Raw genomic sequence first — 20613 nt, 5'->3', positions numbered from 1 at the left:
AGATGCTATCAGATGATAGACGACATTAAGATATATGGGTCATATGTGGAAAAAAGAGGATGGCAGAAAAATAGAAAAAATTGGGGAATGCTGGGTTTGCAGTGAAAGACCTGCCCTTGGGTAGAACACTGTAAATGAATTAATGAATATATAGTTATACTTGCAGTGGAAACTTTTATAATTCAAACTCTGAGGGAAATTTGAAATATGTAAAATTCGATTTAACTAGCAAATTTTTATTATTATTATTATTATTATTATTATTATTATTATTATTATTATTATTATTATTATTATTATTATTTTAAAGAATTCATTTCAATAAAAGAACTGTAGGCTAGACTTGTATACAGTAGTAGGCCTACTAACGAATAATAAAGGTGCTTCTATGTTTTATTCATATGTATACAAAAATCAGGCTGTCAATAAAAAAAACACTTGAATTTACTTCATTTGTGCAGAAGTGGCAACCATTTCGAATTTTCCTTAATTATTACGAATGCAGGCAAGGGGAATGTTATTGCGGAAAAGAAAAATTATCCTGTCAAAAATCGGGTCTATAGTATGTTTTTTTGTCCTCAAAAGAGGAGGATTACTTGTATATAAATTTCCAATTGCAGATGAATTTCTTCAGTATTCAGAAGACAGAAGAAATGTATCATATTCATCACTTTGAATATTTTATTCTAATATTTCCTAATTTGATTAATGAAAATGAACATCACAGATGGGAAGAGGGCTTTGCAGCTTATTCATGTGATACTTTTCCTAAACGCTTTATAAATGGATCTAGAATGCAAATAAGGGCAAAATTGCAGATCTCTCTAAAGTATAAAACATTAAGTAAAGTTATACTTGAAGTATTAACTGTACTTCACAGTGACTCTTCTACAGAAAGTTTCTTCATTATTGTGAGAAAAAATGAGACAGGATTCAGACCTACATTATACACATCAACACTGAAAACACTTATGATTCAGAGGATTAAAATGACATCGTAAGGTAAAGTATGCTTTGCAGAAAAACAGCTGCTAGATACAAAAATATGTCACGAAACATTTTTTCGCCAAAGAAGTGACAGGTAACGTGTAATTAATAATTATAATATATAATATGCTTCATATATGACTCTGGCAGAAGGGGGGTGGGCACTCGCACTATGGAATTGCTGCAGAAGAGCTAGTAAAACATCATATCCTATACATACAGTGATGAAGATTTTCACAAATTTCTTCTCTTCCGAGTTACTTACTTGCTGGTAATGGAGAGAGGCACAAACACACTTTTAACAAGTGTTGGACATCCCACCCATTGCTCTTACCTGCAGTCAGTCACTGGATAATGGTATGACCTTTCTCGTTCCACTACCTGTTGTTCAAGAAATGAAGCTCTGCTAGAAAGAGTGGGTGAAGAAACAATATGCTGAAATGGCTCAGGAAGAGAAAAAGGAATTTGTGGTCACTGGCTAAGAAGAAACTGCCTACTGAAGGTTGCACTATAAGGTATAGTGAACAAGAGAAAAGTTTCGGGCTAAAGAAAATATCAGATAATAGACAGCATTAAGATACATGGGTCATATGCAGAGACTAAAGGTGCGTACACACTTAGTGAATGAACAATGAACAAACGACAAATGAATGCATTCACTAACTGAAATCGGAACGTATGTATGTCGCAGCAAAGGCAAACCGATTGTTTGGTTTGCCTTCGGAAGTGATCCGTCGCTTGTCAGTACATCAAAGGAAGTTAGTATTTGTTGTGGACGGGATTTTCCACTATTTTGTAGTTCATAGCAGAATGCAGCGCTTAGTTCAATTTCACTAACAGGATGTCGAAACTGGAGTGGACTGAAAACGCTGTTATAAATCTTATTAATGCAGGAAACTGTATGGAATCCCAAGCATCCTACTTACCACAATAAAGTAAGAAAACATGATGTTTGAGAAGCTATTGGACCTCAACCCAATACGAGCAAATGCTGGGTAACTTTTGGTGTTGGACCCCGGACTCATTTCACTGGCATTATCACCTTCATATCATTCAGACGCTAAATAACCTAGATGTTAATACAGCGTCGTAAAATAATCCAATAAAATAAAGAAGCTATTGGAAAGATGTTCAGCTACAAGGTAGGCGAGTCAAACACGTCCAAAATTTGAAAATTATTTTTGTTTATTTATTTTCAGTGGATACATATTTGTTGTTTATTGTAGGGAGCAGAAGTCAAAAAGAAAATTGAGTCCCTACTGACATCATTCCGGAGGGAAAGACAGAAGTCCACAAAAAGATCTGAAATGGGGAGTGATGAAGTGTACGAGTCAGCTTGGTTCGCGTATAAACATATGTCATTCCTTTTTGACAAATTCACGCCCAGAAAAAAACGAAGTTCCAGCCTTGTGCACACAAACTAAATTATTGGCACTGAAAAGTACCTTTTCATAAGCATGATGTGGATTCGACAAACACAGACAAATCTCTTTTTAGTATTTTAAGATAATTATTGTCAGTGAGGTATCTGTATATTGAAACTTTCCCCTGTCTTTCAGTTGTACCTTAATAAAATCTTCCAGTTCCTCAATTATAGCTGTACATACTTCTGGAACAATCCTGGTAATCAGCTGTTTCGACACTTTGAATAAATACATAAAACTTGTATACAAATCTCCTATAGTGAGATATCGAAGTGTTAATGCTAGCCTTTCCTGAATAGGTATTGCTTCTCACCAGCCTGTGTCTTTCTTGGAAATTTTTGGCCCTATTTTGCACAGTAATATTTCGAAGTGTGTTTCTGAAATGCGACAGAAATTGTGAAACTGTCCTGATTCCATTCGACGTAAATCATGAAGCAAGTCAGTGCCTCTATATTGATTGTGACTTTCATAGAGTGGCATCTGCTACCATCGCCTTTTGTTTTTTAACTTTCTTTTTGTTAAACTGCCTATAATAATAACAACGGCTACAGCTGCTGTAATTATATTTTCATCTGCCATTATTACAGGTAATCAGCGAACGTGAATGTTTTGTGACCATTTGCTGATGATTTGTACGTTGCTCCTAACAGCAAATGAACAACGAAGTTTCGCTTCATCATTCGTTTGTTCACTAAGTGTGTGTGCACCTTAAGAGGAAGACTGAAAATAGAGAAGATTGGAGAATGCTGGGCTTGCAGTGAAAGACCTGCTGTTGGGCAGAAAACCATGAATGAATGAGTTTACCTATTATTCACTATGAAGTTTAAGAAGAATTTGAATTCTTGGAAATTTTAATAACTAACATTACAACGAAAAACTTTCAGATAATTGTATTAGTAGCATAGAACTGGGTAGTTTCGTGTAAGGGTGTAGAGATGGAATAGTTGTTGGGACGAATCCTGGCAGACCCGGCAAAAAAGATGAAGAGGGGATCAGTCTGTTGAGAAGTCACTAATAATTAAATGAAGCATAAGATGATCAGCAAAATGTGAATTTTCTGGTCATGTAATGTTACATCAATTACAGTGGCATTACTAGGTCCCTGAGATCAACAAATGAAGTTACATCATAAACTTTTATATCAGGATATTTCTTGTAAATTATACACAATGGCTTTTTGTTTATTTTCGCAGGCGCATCCAAAGATGTTGCAAAGCAAGTGCTGGAGGTCTGTCAGGGAAATATGGAAATGGCTGTTAATATGTTCCTAGAGGAACAAGAAGCAGGTGGAGGCAGTGGTGGTGGTGGTGATGGGGGAGGAGGAGGAGGTGGAGGTGGCGGCGGAGGAGGAGGTGGCGGCAGCGTGGGTGTTGGCAGTGGTGCTTCCTCTAGTCATGTGCGGGATCCCATTCCACCTCGTCAGGGAGTTCTCGTTGAAGGCCCAACATTCCAGGGCTATCCTACCAGGACAAAAAGGGCTGTTCATTCCGTATTTGATTCATTCCGTGATTTCGAGGTGGAAACACGTAAGTTGGTATTGATTCTAAAATGGTTATATGATTACGTTTTTCTCTCTGTAGCTCATAGAACAAGGTAAGTGAACTTGGCCAAGTTTTCTATGTTTTTCTGTAACACACTTCTTTTTTGTTCTGTTCCCTTAGTGGGAAAATGTAGACTTCTGATGGAGTTGTATTCCTGAGGCCTCCTGTGAAACATCTTCAGGAAGTATTGGTGTATATGAAAAGAGTAGGCCTAAGGTATGGCCTAAAGAACTTGTATCTGTATTGTTCTCACGGGAATGCGGTACTTGATCAGTGTAATCAAGATAGAAATATGTGTTTAAAGTAGTTACGTAATGTAAATATATATATCTTAAAATTTTTATTAATAATGGAATTACAGTGAAGTAGAGAATAGCTTCACAAAGATGTAGGAAAACTTTGCATAATTGCACTTGCAGACCAATAGTAATAATGATATAATGATTATTATTATTAAAATTGTAATAATACTCACAGAAAAAGAATATTACGAGTCGAATGGAAAGCCATCGATCATAAGGAAACAAGGTAAAGATCATAATCACTTTCACGATTCTTCTCATTTATTTCACTTGTTTGGAATCAAGTGATCTTCCACAGTATTAGAAGATTTTATGAGTCAAGTTAACAGACTACCGAATGTGAGAGCTGTAGAAAGGATAACTGCATACACCAGAAGGAAGACAATTATATTGGGAACAGATTATTGACTTCTCGCAATATTTCTTTAAAAAGCAAGACAGTATTTTCTGAACCATCTGTGAAACTGATAACAATGCCACTTCACTTCGTCAAATCCAGAATACAAATTCATAGGTTTATCTGAACGTGAACAAAGGACCACACTGAAAATGAGAGCACTGCATTGAACACTTCTAATATATGTAGAAGATTGGCACAAAGACCAAATTTCTAGTAATCTGTGGCTAAAGAAAAATGCTTTCTTCAGCAAAACCACAGGATTCATAATGGCTAGAGATGGCAGATGTTTGCAGTCACGATAAATGCAAAATGTGCCAGAATGCTGTCAGAATAAGTAATTATATATTTAAAAGCATGTTAAGAGTATTATTGTAGTTTTTTAATCCACAATACTGAATCCATCTAAAGGCATCGCCACTTGCAGGTTCCTACATTTTTTCAAATAGTTTGGTCATCCCACCTTGTTAGCTTTTATAGTATAAATAGCATGGCAAGTTATCTACCTCATTTCCTCTTTGTTGTTATCTACCGTAATTTCGAGTTTTCAACTAATCTGTCTCTTCATGGTGATAGAATATTGGCAGTCTATGTGATATCTTTAGGCCCAGTGTTCACTAACAAACAAGTATTTGGTAACGGGTTGTTGCGATTAACATGATGGATGCAAGTAAAATCACACCATAGCCTTTGGCATGTTTTTCAATATTCACAGTTTCCCTATAATTTTATGTTCCTTTACTTATTTATTATTTTAAAGCATTTTAACTGCAAAATCTAGAAAATATATCTGTTAACACATTGATGGTATTGCATTTCTACCACGAAACATTCCATAAAAAATATTGAATTTCTACCACCAAACTTTCCATAAAAAATGTTCTATCCCAAAATGCTAAAAAGTACTAAATTTTAACATTGAAAGTGCTATAAAATGGTAAATTTGATTTTTAAACTGCTAAATTTTTAATTTTACATAGCTGAAATCTACCATCTGTAATAATGGCTATACAGAACTGTGTAAAGAAATTAAAAATTATACTAAACATTCCTTAAAAGACGACAACCTGAATGCCTGGATCAGAAAGTATCATGAAGCAGAGGAAATAATAAAATATGTTATTTGCTCATTTGCTATGGTCTGCTTGCAGATGCAGAATACACAGGAATACACGACAGTGTTGCAAAAGTATTCCAACAACATCATGCAAAGGACATGGGACTACACAGGGAAATAGTTCCGTATTACATGTACCAACCCTCACCAGTTTTGAAAAGTGATGAATGTAAATTATTTTAGGATAGAGAAATTTCTACATATTACAGTACCATTCTATAGACCTCACATAACTATTCTCAACAAAACAAAAATAACCCCATTTAGTAAACATGGCGATTCCACTAAGCCATATCCTCCAGAATGCTCGCAGTAAGATCGTCGGTAAATATCAACATATAACACAAGATCCTAATCACCATTTGCAAACGACTAGTTCCAAGATCTACAATACAACATTTGAAAATATTGCAAGCATAGCAACAGTTATACAACATTCTAAGTGAGTAGTATTGGGCACCTATCTTATTTTAAGTTCATCTTGCGAGAATCATGTTAGATTATGGTTGCCGTTCACATCTGTTGAATATTTTAGCAGAATTAATTTAATAGCAATAATAATTAACTGTTCTAAAATGCGAGGTCTATCCAGGAAATACTTAGCTGTTTAATATTTAAAAAAGTAGCCTAACTAGGACAGTGGCACCTTTGTCAAAATATTCCCCTAGGGATCACACCTGTTTAGCCCAGCGTCCCTTATACTTTTAAGAAATCTGCAAAGTCCTCTTTTAGGATTGCCTCATCTGCCTCGGTTTCTCCTTAATCTCGTCCAGAGTTTGCAATCTCCTCACTTTTCAAAGATTATTTTAGCTTTAGAGAAAGCCCGGAGTTTTAGGGAATATAATCCTCAGATTTTTTAACTCTCGCACTGTCGGTTACTGATTTACGTTGATTTTAACTCAAACACATTCAACATTTTCGCATGTTCTGCTTATTGGCCTTCCAGAATGTGGATTGCTTTCAACAGATTTGCAGTCATTGTGAAGCATAAGTACAATAATTTTATCTGGACTTTACTAATAGAATCATCCCTGAAAGCCCTCTTAATCATTCCAATCACTTCTGCAGACTGATGTCCTAGTTGGAAACAAAACTAGATGCAGATTTGCTGATCTACTCACTTGGCAATTATAAATGTGACGATCATAAAATACACAATCTTATTCTACAGCATCTCACTACTGAATGAAGGCCCACTGAGGAATGCCTGTTCACGCATGTGCAGTAAGGTGCTTACTAATTGGCTGTCAAGTTACATCAGGGCTGCATGACAAGTTCTAGAGATATTAAAAATGGCTGGATACTTTCCAGACAGACTCAGATTTGGATCTTGGAAAATACAGTGCATATGGAAATGCAAACTAATATTACATATCTCATTATTATTGCTCAAGGGAATGTCCTAACTGAGCAGCTTTCTGCCATACCAAGAGTACCAAATTTGGATCTGAAGAGAACAAAAATCCTGCACACTGCTTATGTACTATACAAAGCACATAGTAATTGTAGTCTTGAGATACTTTTCAACTTAGAAGTTTGTCATATAATAATAATAATAATAATAATAATAATAATAATAATAATAATAATAATAATTGGTGTCACATTAATAGAAAGAATATTAAGAGCTAATGAACAGTCAGCAATTTATTCAAAATATAGACATAGGCTACGTACTTGTTCCTCTAAACGGAAAATTAAGAAGTACATGTTGTAGAATAAATCAGGAAGCATACACAGTTAGATGAAGAAATCAATAATCTGTAGAAAATTACGAAAGCTACAATACATTTCTTGACATTTTGAGCAACAGAATTTACACCAAGAAGATTCGTTCAACAGATGAGCCAGCTGGAGCTGACATGCACTCTACAGAGTAATTAGGAAAACATTATTCTGAACACATGCTACTTAGCAGAAACATTTCAATCTCAATGTAATTGAATCACTTGGAGCTAAAAGGAACTAAGTCACTTTTAACAACTTTTCAGGAGAAGCAAAAACATTCTACTAATAAAACAAATGTATATATTTTTATGTTATAGAAGACAAAAGAATATTTAAAAGTCTTAGTTCCTTCTTCCACCATTCGATGCGCATGACATCCTTTGTTCAAATGTTGCATAAACCAAAACTGCATATTTTGACTTAATTCCTTTTAGCTCTGACTGATTCAATTAGTAAAACAGTTTATTTACACATGATTTAGTAATCATTCATGTAATTACCTACTCACTGATCTTTAAGCACAATGATAAATGTTTGAAATGACTGGACTCTTTGACTTGTTTTTTTGTAAGAATTTTGTGCAAAATTGGGCTTTGGTAAGTAATAGGACTCTCTCGTCAAGTGGTAAGCAAAGTATGATGCTAATACTTATGGCAACACATGACAAACATAGAGAAGGATAATACATGTTGGGTCGATTTCTAAAACGCGGACAAAATCGTGGTTCCAAACCTCGGCTCTTAAACCACGATCGAGGTCTGAATCCTTATGCAATTTCTAAAACGAAGTCGAGACGCGGCTTGAGAAGAAATCGATGTTCGTGGGTTTTATATATGGCAACGCAGCTAAGAATCTATTTTTTATTCCTGTACACAGTCGATATTAGAAATAAATGAACATCGGGATCAATATTTTTTATTGAATTGCAGTAAGTCACGTTCTTTTGTTCTCAGCTAAGGTATTGTTATATTTAGGAAATATACGTGCGTTTAAGATACCAGCATTGCTTAGTATTTAATAGGGAATGGATTTTTTGGTACCAGAATGATATTACACAAATAAATTAGCACAAGTCGAGCGTTTATGTTGTAGTTTATCATTTGTTCATAACTACTACCAACATTAACTAACTGAAAACACGGTTCTAAGGAATTAATAACCTAGGGCCGTGTTCATAGACATTTTTAGCGCGGGTTTCCAGTGGATGATCAGCGTTTTTCATATTCATAAACCAGTGTTAGCGGTAGGATATGATTTGAATTCTGTACAAGTAACCAGTGGATAGCCGGGGCTAGCTTAGTCTGCTCGTAGCGCGTGCTGCGAAATGTCCTTGAATAGCACCCCTAAATACTAACTGGATTAAAATTTCAATTGAAACTAAAATGTATTATGGTTCTCTTTGTACATATAATAGGCTACTAGGGCCTACTACGTGGAAAGCCCCAGTAGCATAACACTTAAAATAAGAAGACAAAATCACGTCTGTTTCACGTTCTTGTAGTATTAAATAAAATGTCCAAAACTGCTGTAAGGACTAAGAATTAAGATATATCGTCCTATCGGCATAAAGGTATAATTAATATAAAATATTATATCTTACTTCCCTGAAAGCAACAAGAAAATGTAAAAAAATTGTCAACCTATCGCCTCTTGCATTTCGTTGCAGATTATTATTTAACATTCTTGCTAAATTTTGCGTTGATTTCTTCGAAAATTTTCCTTTGATCCAGCTCATCTACTGCCTCCATCTTGTATACACGAAGCCGTAGTTTTAAACCTACCCCAGCCATGGTCTCTGCTTCAGACCATGGTTTCGAGCCATGGCTCAGAAAAATGAAAAAGACCTCGTTTTATAAATCCAAACGCGGTTTAAAGCCATGGTCGTGGTCTAGACATCGTTTTAGAAATCGACTCGTTGTCTCAGTAGATAGAATATATTGTGTAGATCCACTTTCCTGCCAGGAAAAGTCTAGGTTCTCTAAAATTATACCTAGAAACATGTAACTAAGCTTACTCAAGCTATAGAATTCGACCCTCCTGCTGTGTGCATCTTAGAATATTCACCACAGTTGCTTGATAGTGCACTCAACATTAACTCTCTGATAACCTGTACTGGTACCATCTTTATGTACAAACGAATAAAATTGAGTGATAAATGTGTTTCAAGAATGATTTGGATGGGAGCGGTGGAGCGAGAAGTGGAAGAGGAGGGGAAAATGTGGAAAGAGATGAAAGTCAGCAGAGTGAGGTTGAGGAAATTCGTTGCCGCCCTATGATCCGCTGAGGAGTAACAGAAAACAAGAAGAAGAAGATAAATGTGGTAGTTTTACAATTGCGTTTAAATTCAAAATTCTTACATGCGCCAAGAGAATTGATGTGAGAATGGCAGCTCGTGTTTTCTGTCCAGCACAAAATTATTCGTTATTGATGAAATCAGAAAGAAAAATCAGTGGCTGCGAAAAATAACAAGTTCTTTTCTAGGACTGTGGTCAAGAAGATATTTTGGTACTGATGAAAGATATATCGCCTTGGGTGGTGGAAAAAAGGGACAGTGGAAATGCCATCAGTTGCGGAATGGAATTTCAGGAGAGGGGTGCACTACTACCCAACACTACGACCTTTCAAGATCTATTGTACTAACCCTCAAGCTAGGCACATTCCCAAACCTACACCAGCTGACTACACTTAAGTTCGAGCAGGCAACCTCACTCATACCTAGGCAACTCCCTCTGTGCGACACCAGTCAGCATTTGTAGAATGCTATGGAATGATGTATATGCTTAATATAGAGATACAGTAGAACCCTGATATCTATTGTGCTGAAGCTAGGTGTATTTCCAAACCCACATTGACTGACTACACTAAGATTCTCTGCATATCCAGTTTTCTAACAGTCAACCCTACTTATTCCTAGGTCAGTCCCCTCTGCCAGCCTGCATTTGGGAAATGCTATGGAATGTTGAAGAAATGGTGAAAATTGATAATGATGTGAATGCCTAATATGGGGAAACAGGAGAACCATGAGAAAACCCCCAACTGCTACCTTGTCTGCCAAAATTATCACAATGCATTTTTCCGTGAAAAATACAGGTTTCACTGGGATTAGAACCTGGACTGCCTGCGTGACAAACTGAAGGACTGACCTCTCAGCCACTGCAGGGGTTGCTATCACTCGTGATATGATGCAGATGAAAGCATGTGAAATCGAAATTAATCAACGGTCAAGAATTGAGAGAAAGCAGAGTTTGGGCTGTGCATTCTATGTGCAGGAGTGGACTCAGCCTCAGAAGAAAATCTTCATTATGTCAGTGACTATCTGCTGATTATACAGACTAGATAATTGACTTCCATTGTTTTGTGAACCACTTGCGAGAAAAACATAACTTTTTTCTTTCACAGATCGGCAGAATGGATCAGACTCCAGTCTATTTCAGTGTGCTTAATAGTGCGACAATAAATGCTAAAGATGAGTACAGTTTTCTCCTTAAGGCTACATGGGCAGAGAATTTCTGCTGTACAATAATGTTAGGTGCTACTGCTGATGTGAGAAACTGCCTCTATTTGTGTTTCCAAGAGGAAAACTTTGCTGAAGAGAGCCTTTTCTTCAGGCATCCACATCTGTTTCAAAATAAGGGATGTACTGTTTTCCGATCTCGTCAATGACTGGCTGGAAACAGTGTAGGTTTGTCGTCTGATGCTCTGCTAGGAAAGAAAGCAATGCTAGTCCTCGACAATTTTCTTGGATACTTTATAGATCCTGTGGACGCAAAACTGGAGATCTCATGTCCATTCTACAACCTTTGGATCTGTCAATCAGTAAGCCTTCTGAAGGACATACATGACGTTCCTATTCGGAGTGGATGGCTAAGGGCTCACAGAATGTGACGGAAACTAGAAAACTTCATTGCTAGAAGAGATTTGTAGAAGGAATTTTGCAAGATTGGGGGCTTGTAACACCAGACATGGAAGAGTGCTTCAAAAGAACGAACATTTCTTTCTGTATGATTTGTACTGAGGACAATTTACTGTGGAAATGGGAGGACAAAGAAAATAATGATGACAATCATGCAGACTGTGTCAGTAGTAGTGAAGGCAGGGATGACAACAGCATCAACGATTTCTGGTAGGCCTACCAGAAAATTGTGGAGCAGCGATAATAGAAGTTCGCTACCATAGGTTTGAGGTGTCCTCTGTTACTAATTTTTTGTTGTTACATGGACATAGTCTTATTGTGCAATTTTATTTTAAGTGTAAGTATATTCATACATATCTTTCTTAGCTATGTTTCAGTTTCTAGCTTGTAAACACAGTTATGCCATATGTCTTTGCTGATTTCTCAATTGACTCTTTCCTGTGTCTGACTTCCTGCACCTACTGATTTGGCAAGATCTGATCTCTGATATTTTAACAGTGAATAATGTGTTAAGTCATAGAAATTAAATTAACCATTATAAATAAAATAAAAAGTAAAAAATCTCTTGTATTTTTTGTGAAATTACTCATCTTACTTCTTTCTACATACGAGTAGATCTAAACATTATGATATTTGCGTCTGTTAGACACTCTCGCCTATATCTTGATGAGAAAATTTCGTTAAAAAAGTAGGTCCTGTTTGCAAGTAAGTACGGTAGTTAATTCTCAAAATTCCTTCACAGTAATTCTGACACTTAAAATGAAGACATATGCAGAAGTATGGAATTTCGTAGTAATCATATTCACAACATTAGTTTGCTTTTATCCACAGGCCAAGTGTGAGCATTTATGTCATTGTGTAGTAACTGAAGTTTGTGTTTTAAGGGTGTCTCTGTAAAATATTTTTCATTCGATGTGAACACATTTTTGTTAAACATTAATTTTTGGAAGAATTTTTCTGAAACTAGTATTGCACATAATCCAGGTAAATATTATTTTTGTGAATTCTGTATTCATTTCTGAGTTTCATTTTGTTATATCTTAATAATTAATGAGTCTAATTTTATATATCCTTATTTTTAGATGTTAATGCACAGCAGTCCCTTCTCACATAATTGAAGATTGGAAGATGATAACTAAACTCAGGGGAGTGATAAAGATGAGAGTAATGTGAAAATTTACATACATATCTATTGCATAGTGAGAGAACAGCTTGCTTGGAGTCATTCAGACAGTGAACAACCTCTTTCCGAAGAACCTGAGTATTTGAGAAAAAATGCAAATCTGATTGGCCAATCCATCATTCCTGCCTAATTTAATATCATTACTCACCTTTCTCTTGTAAAAACTGCAGCGTTTATTTTCTCACAGTAATGCCATAAATAAAATTGAAATTGTGTCAATACAAATTTTAAACAGATGAATCCTTTACGAGTTTTCCATTATGTAATGGTAGTAAAGAAAACCCAGCTGATGGACAATACTCATGCATAAAGCACATTTTAGAGTAATGACTAGAGTCCAGATTTTTATAATTTCGTAAGTTATACTTCTAAAGAACAGATCTTAAAAACAAAATTTAGCCACTTTATATATATATATATATATATATATATATATATATATATATATATATATATATATAAAATTGTCAAAACATATAATTTCACACATATATAATGGAACACTCCAAGTTTGTTAGTGGATAACACTAAGCTGCTACAGAGCTCCCCTCATTACTCTGCAAACATCAATGCAGCAATCTAACTCCATCCAGGTATGTTCCAACATGTTGTCATCAATGGTTTGCAGCTAAAAATGCACTTTTATGCAGTTTTCAATTCACGCAGATCTTGGAAAAGTGGTGATTTGTAGACATTGTCCTTAACATACTGTCATAAGAAAAAATCACAGGGTGTGATATCCATCGATCTTTGGGGTCACTGTACAAGTTGTTGATCACCATTAGCTGCACATCCTATTTAGTGATGTGCTGGTGGTCCTGTATGAAATCGTGTATGAAATTGATGTTGCACACTCAGCACTTACCTACTCACATGAAATTGTAAGATAAAGAATGCTTTCTCCTCATCACTGACAGCCACTTTCACAACTATTCTACCTGCTGCCTGGTGGTAGAATTATGAACTACTGGATCTGTTCTGAAATTACCTTTAGGATTTGTTCCAGAAAACCAATTGCTGGTAGTGTTGTATTCCAGATGAAACATGTTTTTATCGTTCTAATCATTTTGAATTTCCCTGTATTTCGGGTTCTAAATTCTTACGGGTTTTTTAACACATAGTTTTGGAACAATCAGTGTTTCAATAAATAATGATTCCAGCTTGAAGATGTTCAACAACATTTAAGTACTGTCAAATGTTGTTGAGACATGCAGGATGCTTCAGTGGTTCCATTCATTTTATATGATAAAGGAGCAATAGCAGAGTCATTAAAACACAACTGACCAAATTACCCTTAAATAGTTTACTTAAAATGCAAAAGAATTAATATTACTGACATATCTCATTATAGGAAACTTTCTCAATTCTGGCTGTAAATTTATATAGTTGGGTATAACGAGTTCACCAATGAAGCAGTAAAACCCCCTCCTCCGAAATAATAATAAAAAAATAAAATATAAGAAGAGTATTAAATATTAACAATGACATTCCAGTATGAAGCCATAAAATTTTTAAAGTAAAAGAATGTGTTACGAAATTAAACACAAATGTTTACAGACAATATTATTGTTAGAGTGAGTCCAAGGAACAAGTTACTGATGTTGTAATTTAGCTCTGCCACCGATTGACCATTGAGTTTCAAGTATCTTGGTAGTGGACGTCGAAGTACAAAAACAAAAGATATCTGGTTGCCTTCATTCCAGTGCTTCGGCTTGCCTGAGTGTAAGTTGAGTATTTAAACATACTTTTTCTCACAGATTAGTGCAACCTTTTGCTATGTCTCTTCTCCTCACTGTAAACTTTAGCATTGCCAGGGGTGAAAATTCTTGTGCATGCTTATTTACAGTTATAATATCTCTATCCCTAAGCAACGTAGTCACAGTACTTATTTTTGATGTGAATAAAAAATGAATATTCACTATTATAAAGCTCATTGCACATTCTAAGAGATTATTTACACACACACACACACACACACACAATAAACATAAAATTGATGCGACTGAAATGTAAAGCTTACTTGCAAATGTGTTATGGAGTAGTTACTGGAAGGTGATGAATTATCATCACAAACTTTCACTTCAAGATAAAGTCTGTCCTCCTGTTCTTCTCAATAAACTTCTGTATCACTTCATCATAAAATGTCGGTTGAATTTTTAGGTCATCAAGTAAAGGTTTCTCATTGACAACACTGCTAGCAAAGATAATCTTTCTTGACCTTGAGTTGACCTGCAGTAAGTTTTTGTCGTACTCAACACAGAAAACGGCCTTTCAGCTATTCCTGTTGCAGTAGGAACTATGACAATTAATTCAGCAAGTTTATACATTTCCTTTAGTCCTATTTTCAGGTAATTTTCATTCATAAACTTAATCAATTCTAAAACAGGCTTATTGTAAAACTCTTGCGAATAATAGAGAAGAGACAATTCATTCCTCAAATGTATATAAAGAATGTACCATACTGCATCTCTAGGATTTTTAGAGTTTTCAGGAAAGTCTTTGCTGTATGTGTCATATATATTACTGCTCAATAAGCAGATGTCAAGTTTTCCCCTTGGATTAAACTCTGTTCTTTATTTGAATTACGAACAGATGTGTTTTCCTCCTGAGCTTTTTGAGACATGGTTCATCATCTCCTTCTGTGACTTCTTCGAAAGTTTTCCTGAAATTTTGTTCCCTTATTTTTTATAGTTTCTTGAGTTTTTTCCTTCACTTTTCAGCACAGTATATACATGCTTTTCTCTTGAGAATATTGAACAGAACATTTCTACGAATGTAAATACTTCAGAAAAGACATTAATCGAGAAACGAGTCTGAAACTTTATCATAAAAGACAAGAAATCTGAGCCTTTTTGTATCGTTACCCGAATCTGCAGAGTGATCAAGTACATGTTGAAAGAGCATTATTATCATATATTTCTTCTTTAGAGTATCCACAATGCTTGAGGCAAAATTCCATTTCATAGGTGCGACTGAAGGCAGTTTCCTTTCGACAAAAACTAAAGAGCATATTGTTTGTTTAGAAGACAGAAAAATATGCTAAAAGTTCCGAAGGTTTTTGATAGAAAACCCTGCATTCCTTGATATTTGAGGGTGATTTTTGGAGTTAAGTTTAGCAATTGATTATAACAATGAACGCAAACTGCATTGGGGTATAGCTCTTTCACATCAATTTAAACTGTTAACTTGTTCTGTCACTACTGCAGTGATGTCATAGACTTGAGCAATAAGTTTGCTGCCGCATTCAAATTATGTATGTATCTAATGCCTACCCACTTCACTTTACATGATTCGGGTTCTGCATATTGCGGATAGATGGCAGGACTGTGACCCATTTTTCTAGTTGCATACCACTTTGGTGGCCACGCTGTACATGATGTGAAGGGCGCAAATATCCTTAGTGACTAACGTGTCCTTATTTAAACCCCACTAACCCCCATGATGTGTATCTGTGGAGAGTTACGTTGTGTACTAGGGTGAATGTATGTGTAAGTGTGAGTGTAGTGTATGGAATGAGTAATGATGGTGAAGATGAGGAAGGGAGAGGAAACCCATTGCCAGCAAATAACCCACTCCTATCAAATAGCACCAAGGGAGCCGCCAGTCTTAACGCCCCCATCTGACGGACAAATAAACTATCAGCAGTGACATATGCCTTCTGTTCGTATGCACTGCGGGGAGATTTGGGATTTAACCCAGGCATATTAGTGCACAGTCTAGTGATTAGTTGTGTACCACCATCTCTTTCAGTCCTGAGGTAGAAATTTTACATGAAAATTTCTGACCCCACCAGGAATCAAACCCGAGCTGGCTAGTCTGGAAGCAGACACGCTACCATGGAGATAATTCGGCAGACACATTCAAATCATTCAGAGCAATTTTAACATGTAATAAAGGGCTATATCTGAACAATCACTACTAACATCAGTCAAGTTGAGGAATATTTCCTGAGTCTGTCTCTTCTGACCAACAAAACGAAGAACAGTTGAGAGCTATGATTTGATTATTATATCAGAAGTTTCATCCAAAATCAATGTTGATGATTGAAATGGGTGAAAGAATTGCCAAGCAGATTTCCATACTACTGCCAGTAAGCGAACCATGGGAAAGAAATCCACCAAAACTGCAAGAATAGAAAAAGAATCCCAGAGAAAAAGCTGCCACAACTTTCAGAGGAACCACACAACATGACAGTTTAGCTGTCAACTTTCATAAAGAAGGCATTTATAAATCAGAAAAGTGTACTATCTCTAAGGAATAAAAGAGCAAAAAAGATAGTAACCACTTACTACTGTGGATAAAACTAAGTGAAGATATCAAGAACAAGAACATCATTGCATTTACTGCATCACTGTGAAACAAATGGAATAAAATTTACAATGCTTCCATTGGAAGAAGAAGAAGAAGCCCACATCTGTTTTCCTTTTTATTTTAATGGCCCAATGAATTGGTACTAAAACACTCCAACAACATGACATGTTTGATCCCTGTTGTTTCTGTACATGTTATTCTTTGCCAGAATTAAAATTGAAATGGAATTAATGTCTTAACACTTATTTTTATTGGTGTCAATTATTATTGTTTTAATACACTTATTTTTAGCAAAAGTGAAAAAGAAAACAATAAAAATGTGAGTACACATCTCACAGTACATACCTTGAGCACTAGGTGATGTCAGTGTACATTAGAACTAAAGTAAAACAGGCACTTGTACATATATTGGAAATTACAAACATTGATCACATACCCTATCAGATAAAACTGATGTGTTATATCCAGAGTGTAGAAATCAGTGTAACACACACAGTAGGTACAACCCACTTCCAGTCTAATGGTTGGTATCGCTTAAGGTATACTTCGAGTTGCATTAGTTTTGCTCACTGGATTTTAGTAAACAATGGCGTAACTATAAATATGCTACCCATTCATTATACAACGAATTATAACATTTTGTGGCCTGTTTTTGAAGTAAGTATTACCTAGCTGTAATGTAATTATAAGCAACTTTTGAAATATTAATTCTAACATTGTAATTCGGATTATTTTTAATTGATAAATTATCTGATCATTAATTTTTGTGATTATAATAAGTTAATCTGAAAATTAAGAAGTCGGATCATTAAGGTGATGAGTTCATTTATGTGTAATCAATGTAGAATATTTACATCACATCATCCCCTAATCATAGATTAGCACGCAAATTAATCTGAACATGACAATTTTCAGTGTTTTCTTTGATTGTTGATCTATCAGCTGCACATTCCTGTTTGAGTTCTGTAATATAGCATACACTCATTGTTGAAGGTCTGGAGTTTATATTTTTTGCAATATGTTAATTATTTCCTTTTTTTTCGTCCCCAAAAACATTTAATTGTGTTCAAGTCTTATTACTGCATTGCTCTATCATTCTGATGTCTTCAGAAATGGATAAAACTCCACGAAAACGCTGTAAAATTGTGACCTTAGCAGACCAAACTTCCATTACACAAAGACAAATTGCTGCAGAATGTGGCATCAACTTAACTACAGTTAATTCCATCCTGAAATAATATCAAGAGACTGGATCATTCACGCCCCAGGAAGGAGGAAAATGTGGCTGGAAAAGGAACACTTCACTGCAAGATGACTGTTTAATTATTAGGAAAAGTCAAATAAATCCTGTACTGTCTGCTGTCAACTTAACCCGCAAATAAATAGCTACAACTGGGATAGACATTCACGTTACAACAGTGCATTGTGGATTTTTGAAAGTTGAGCAAAAGATTCGCAAGCCATAAAAAAAGCAACTGCTAACCCCTGATATGTACAAAAAAATCCTTAATATGGGCAAAATTACATAGAAACTGGACAGTGAAAGACTGGAAGAAGGTACTTTTTTATGATAATCTAAATTTAGAAGTTCATAGCCACTGTGTTATGTCTTCAAAGGATCCAAAAAGGTTTCATCAGCTCATCTCCAACAAGCACCAAAAAACCCCCACCAAAAACAATGTTTTGGGGTTGTTTTACATATGAAGGGCCTGTATCATTAATTCCCGTCAAGGGAATGATGAATAGTGACAAGTATATTTCCATATTAGAAACTAGAGTCTTAATGCAACTGCAGAAATCATTTCCACATGGCAATGATGTGTTTCAACAAGACCTAGCAATATGGCATACACTGAATATCATACTCTACATCTCGAAAGACTACTAAGTTCTTCAACCAGAATAATATCCAGGTACTCTCCTGACCAGACAACTCACCCGATATCAACCCAATTGAATACAGGGGAAAAACCTGATAAGTCATATTTTACTGTTTTTACTGGAGAGCACTTAAAAGTCTCAAGACCCATTATATTCTCTTGTCTTTGGGCTATTCTTCAGATTTCTTTGGACTAATGAGGTTATTTTGTACAGTTCAACCCAGAAAAAACCAAAGCCATGTGTGCAACTAGAAGAAAAAAATTGGTCACACTGAGAATCGTAATGAACAAGCAAGAAATTGAAATGGTTGATCAGTTACAATATCTAGGTGTTACTTTGGACAAAAGACTAATGTTCAGAGCACACTTCAATCATTTAGCAATTAAGTCCAGCAAACTGTTATCTGGACTCTCCATGGCTTCAAGATCCACCTGGGGTTTGAATTCAGACATACTCCATATTATATACAAAGGAGCTGTTGAACCTTTAATTTTATACTGCGCATCTGCCTTTCCAGGACACACTACATAAACAATAGGCCAAAACAAAATTAGCAAAAATCCAAAGAGACTTTCTACTGAGGATTACCTGAGCTCACCGAACTATATGGACAGATGCTTCTCAAGTCATAACCGCTATTGAACCTTTGGATCAGCGGTCGTCAGCACTGAGCACCCTGGGGCTAGCGTCTCTTACCCGCAGAGAATACATTGCACCATGGTGCACTCGTAGCTGCTAGCGGGTATGCTCTCTACCTCTTCCTGCTGCATGACCGGGCACATGGGACGGCTCCGCTTACCCTTTGCACATTTCAGCGAGTGCTGACGACCGCTGCTTTAGATCTTACTGGCATGTACAGAGCTCAATTGTCTGACTTGAAAAAAAATTGGAAAACTCCATTCAACAACCACGTTGAGAAATTAGCGACCACATAGCAGTGGGCCACCCAAGCATTACATCAAAAGGACACCATCTCCTCATCTGCTCCTTGATACATGACTACCACATACAGTATATACAGATGGATCACGACACACAAGTAATCAACTGGAAGCACAAGTAGACTTTGTTTTCTATAACAGCAAAAATGAAATATTTTGTACCAAATTAAAACTGTCTCCTTATTGCAACCTTTTTCCGGCATAACTTCTAGCAATTAATGAACCTATAAAATGGTGTATTAACAACGAAAACATAGCTCACATATTTAGTGACTTCCAAGCTGCCCTTCACTGCATCACTGACAAGTATAATAACCATCACCCATTAGCGATAGAGGCAAGGGAATTACTTCAAAAGTACTTGCACCACATATGCCTCACTTGGGTCTATGGACACAATGGTGTAAGAGGAAACGAAAGAGCTGATGAGTTAGAGAAAGCAGCAGCTTCCAGCAGCGAAACTCCGACCTACACTCTACAACCCATGTCACATATCAAGAAACAAATAAGACATCAGATTCATCAAAACTGGTAAACTAGATGAATGACAAGCACAACTGGATCATTATCAAGAGACACCTACTTCCTAACAATCCACGACCGACTCAAAAGCCCTCAATTCACACCTACTTAGAGATATCAACGCAATTTCTTTCTGGACATGGGAAATTTGGAACTTCAACAGATTCAACATACCAGCAGACATCAACTCCACTTGTTCCTGCCATGAAGACCTTCACAGTGTGAAACACCTTCTGTTTGGCAGCCCCATTATTGAAGTAAAGAGATATCAACTGGAGACACATCTCCTGGACTGTAACCGTGTACAGCACTCCACTATATAAAGTGATCAAAAAACTGTGTTGCCACAGAGAATTTATAAATTCA

At 36.0% G+C, this 20613-nt stretch overlaps 1 protein-coding gene across 5 annotated transcripts in view; it reads left to right on the top strand.

The window, feature by feature from the left end:
• The window catches only part of LOC138707758 (UBX domain-containing protein 7-like), an 83533-nt gene that overhangs the window by 4599 nt on the left and 58321 nt on the right, over positions 1–20613 (top strand). For all 5 annotated transcript variants that reach the window (XM_069837627.1, XM_069837628.1, XM_069837625.1 and 2 more), the window contains exon 2: positions 3605–3937. In XM_069837627.1, coding sequence (XP_069693728.1) covers positions 3605–3937 — 333 coding nt within the window. The remainder of the gene's footprint in view (positions 1–3604; positions 3938–20613) is intronic.

The sequence above is a fragment of the Periplaneta americana genome, chromosome 10 (assembly GCF_040183065.1).
Source record: "Periplaneta americana isolate PAMFEO1 chromosome 10, P.americana_PAMFEO1_priV1, whole genome shotgun sequence".
Taxonomy (NCBI): Eukaryota; Metazoa; Arthropoda; class Insecta; order Blattodea; family Blattidae; genus Periplaneta; species Periplaneta americana.
This window is presented reverse-complemented; position numbering and strand designations above follow the sequence as displayed.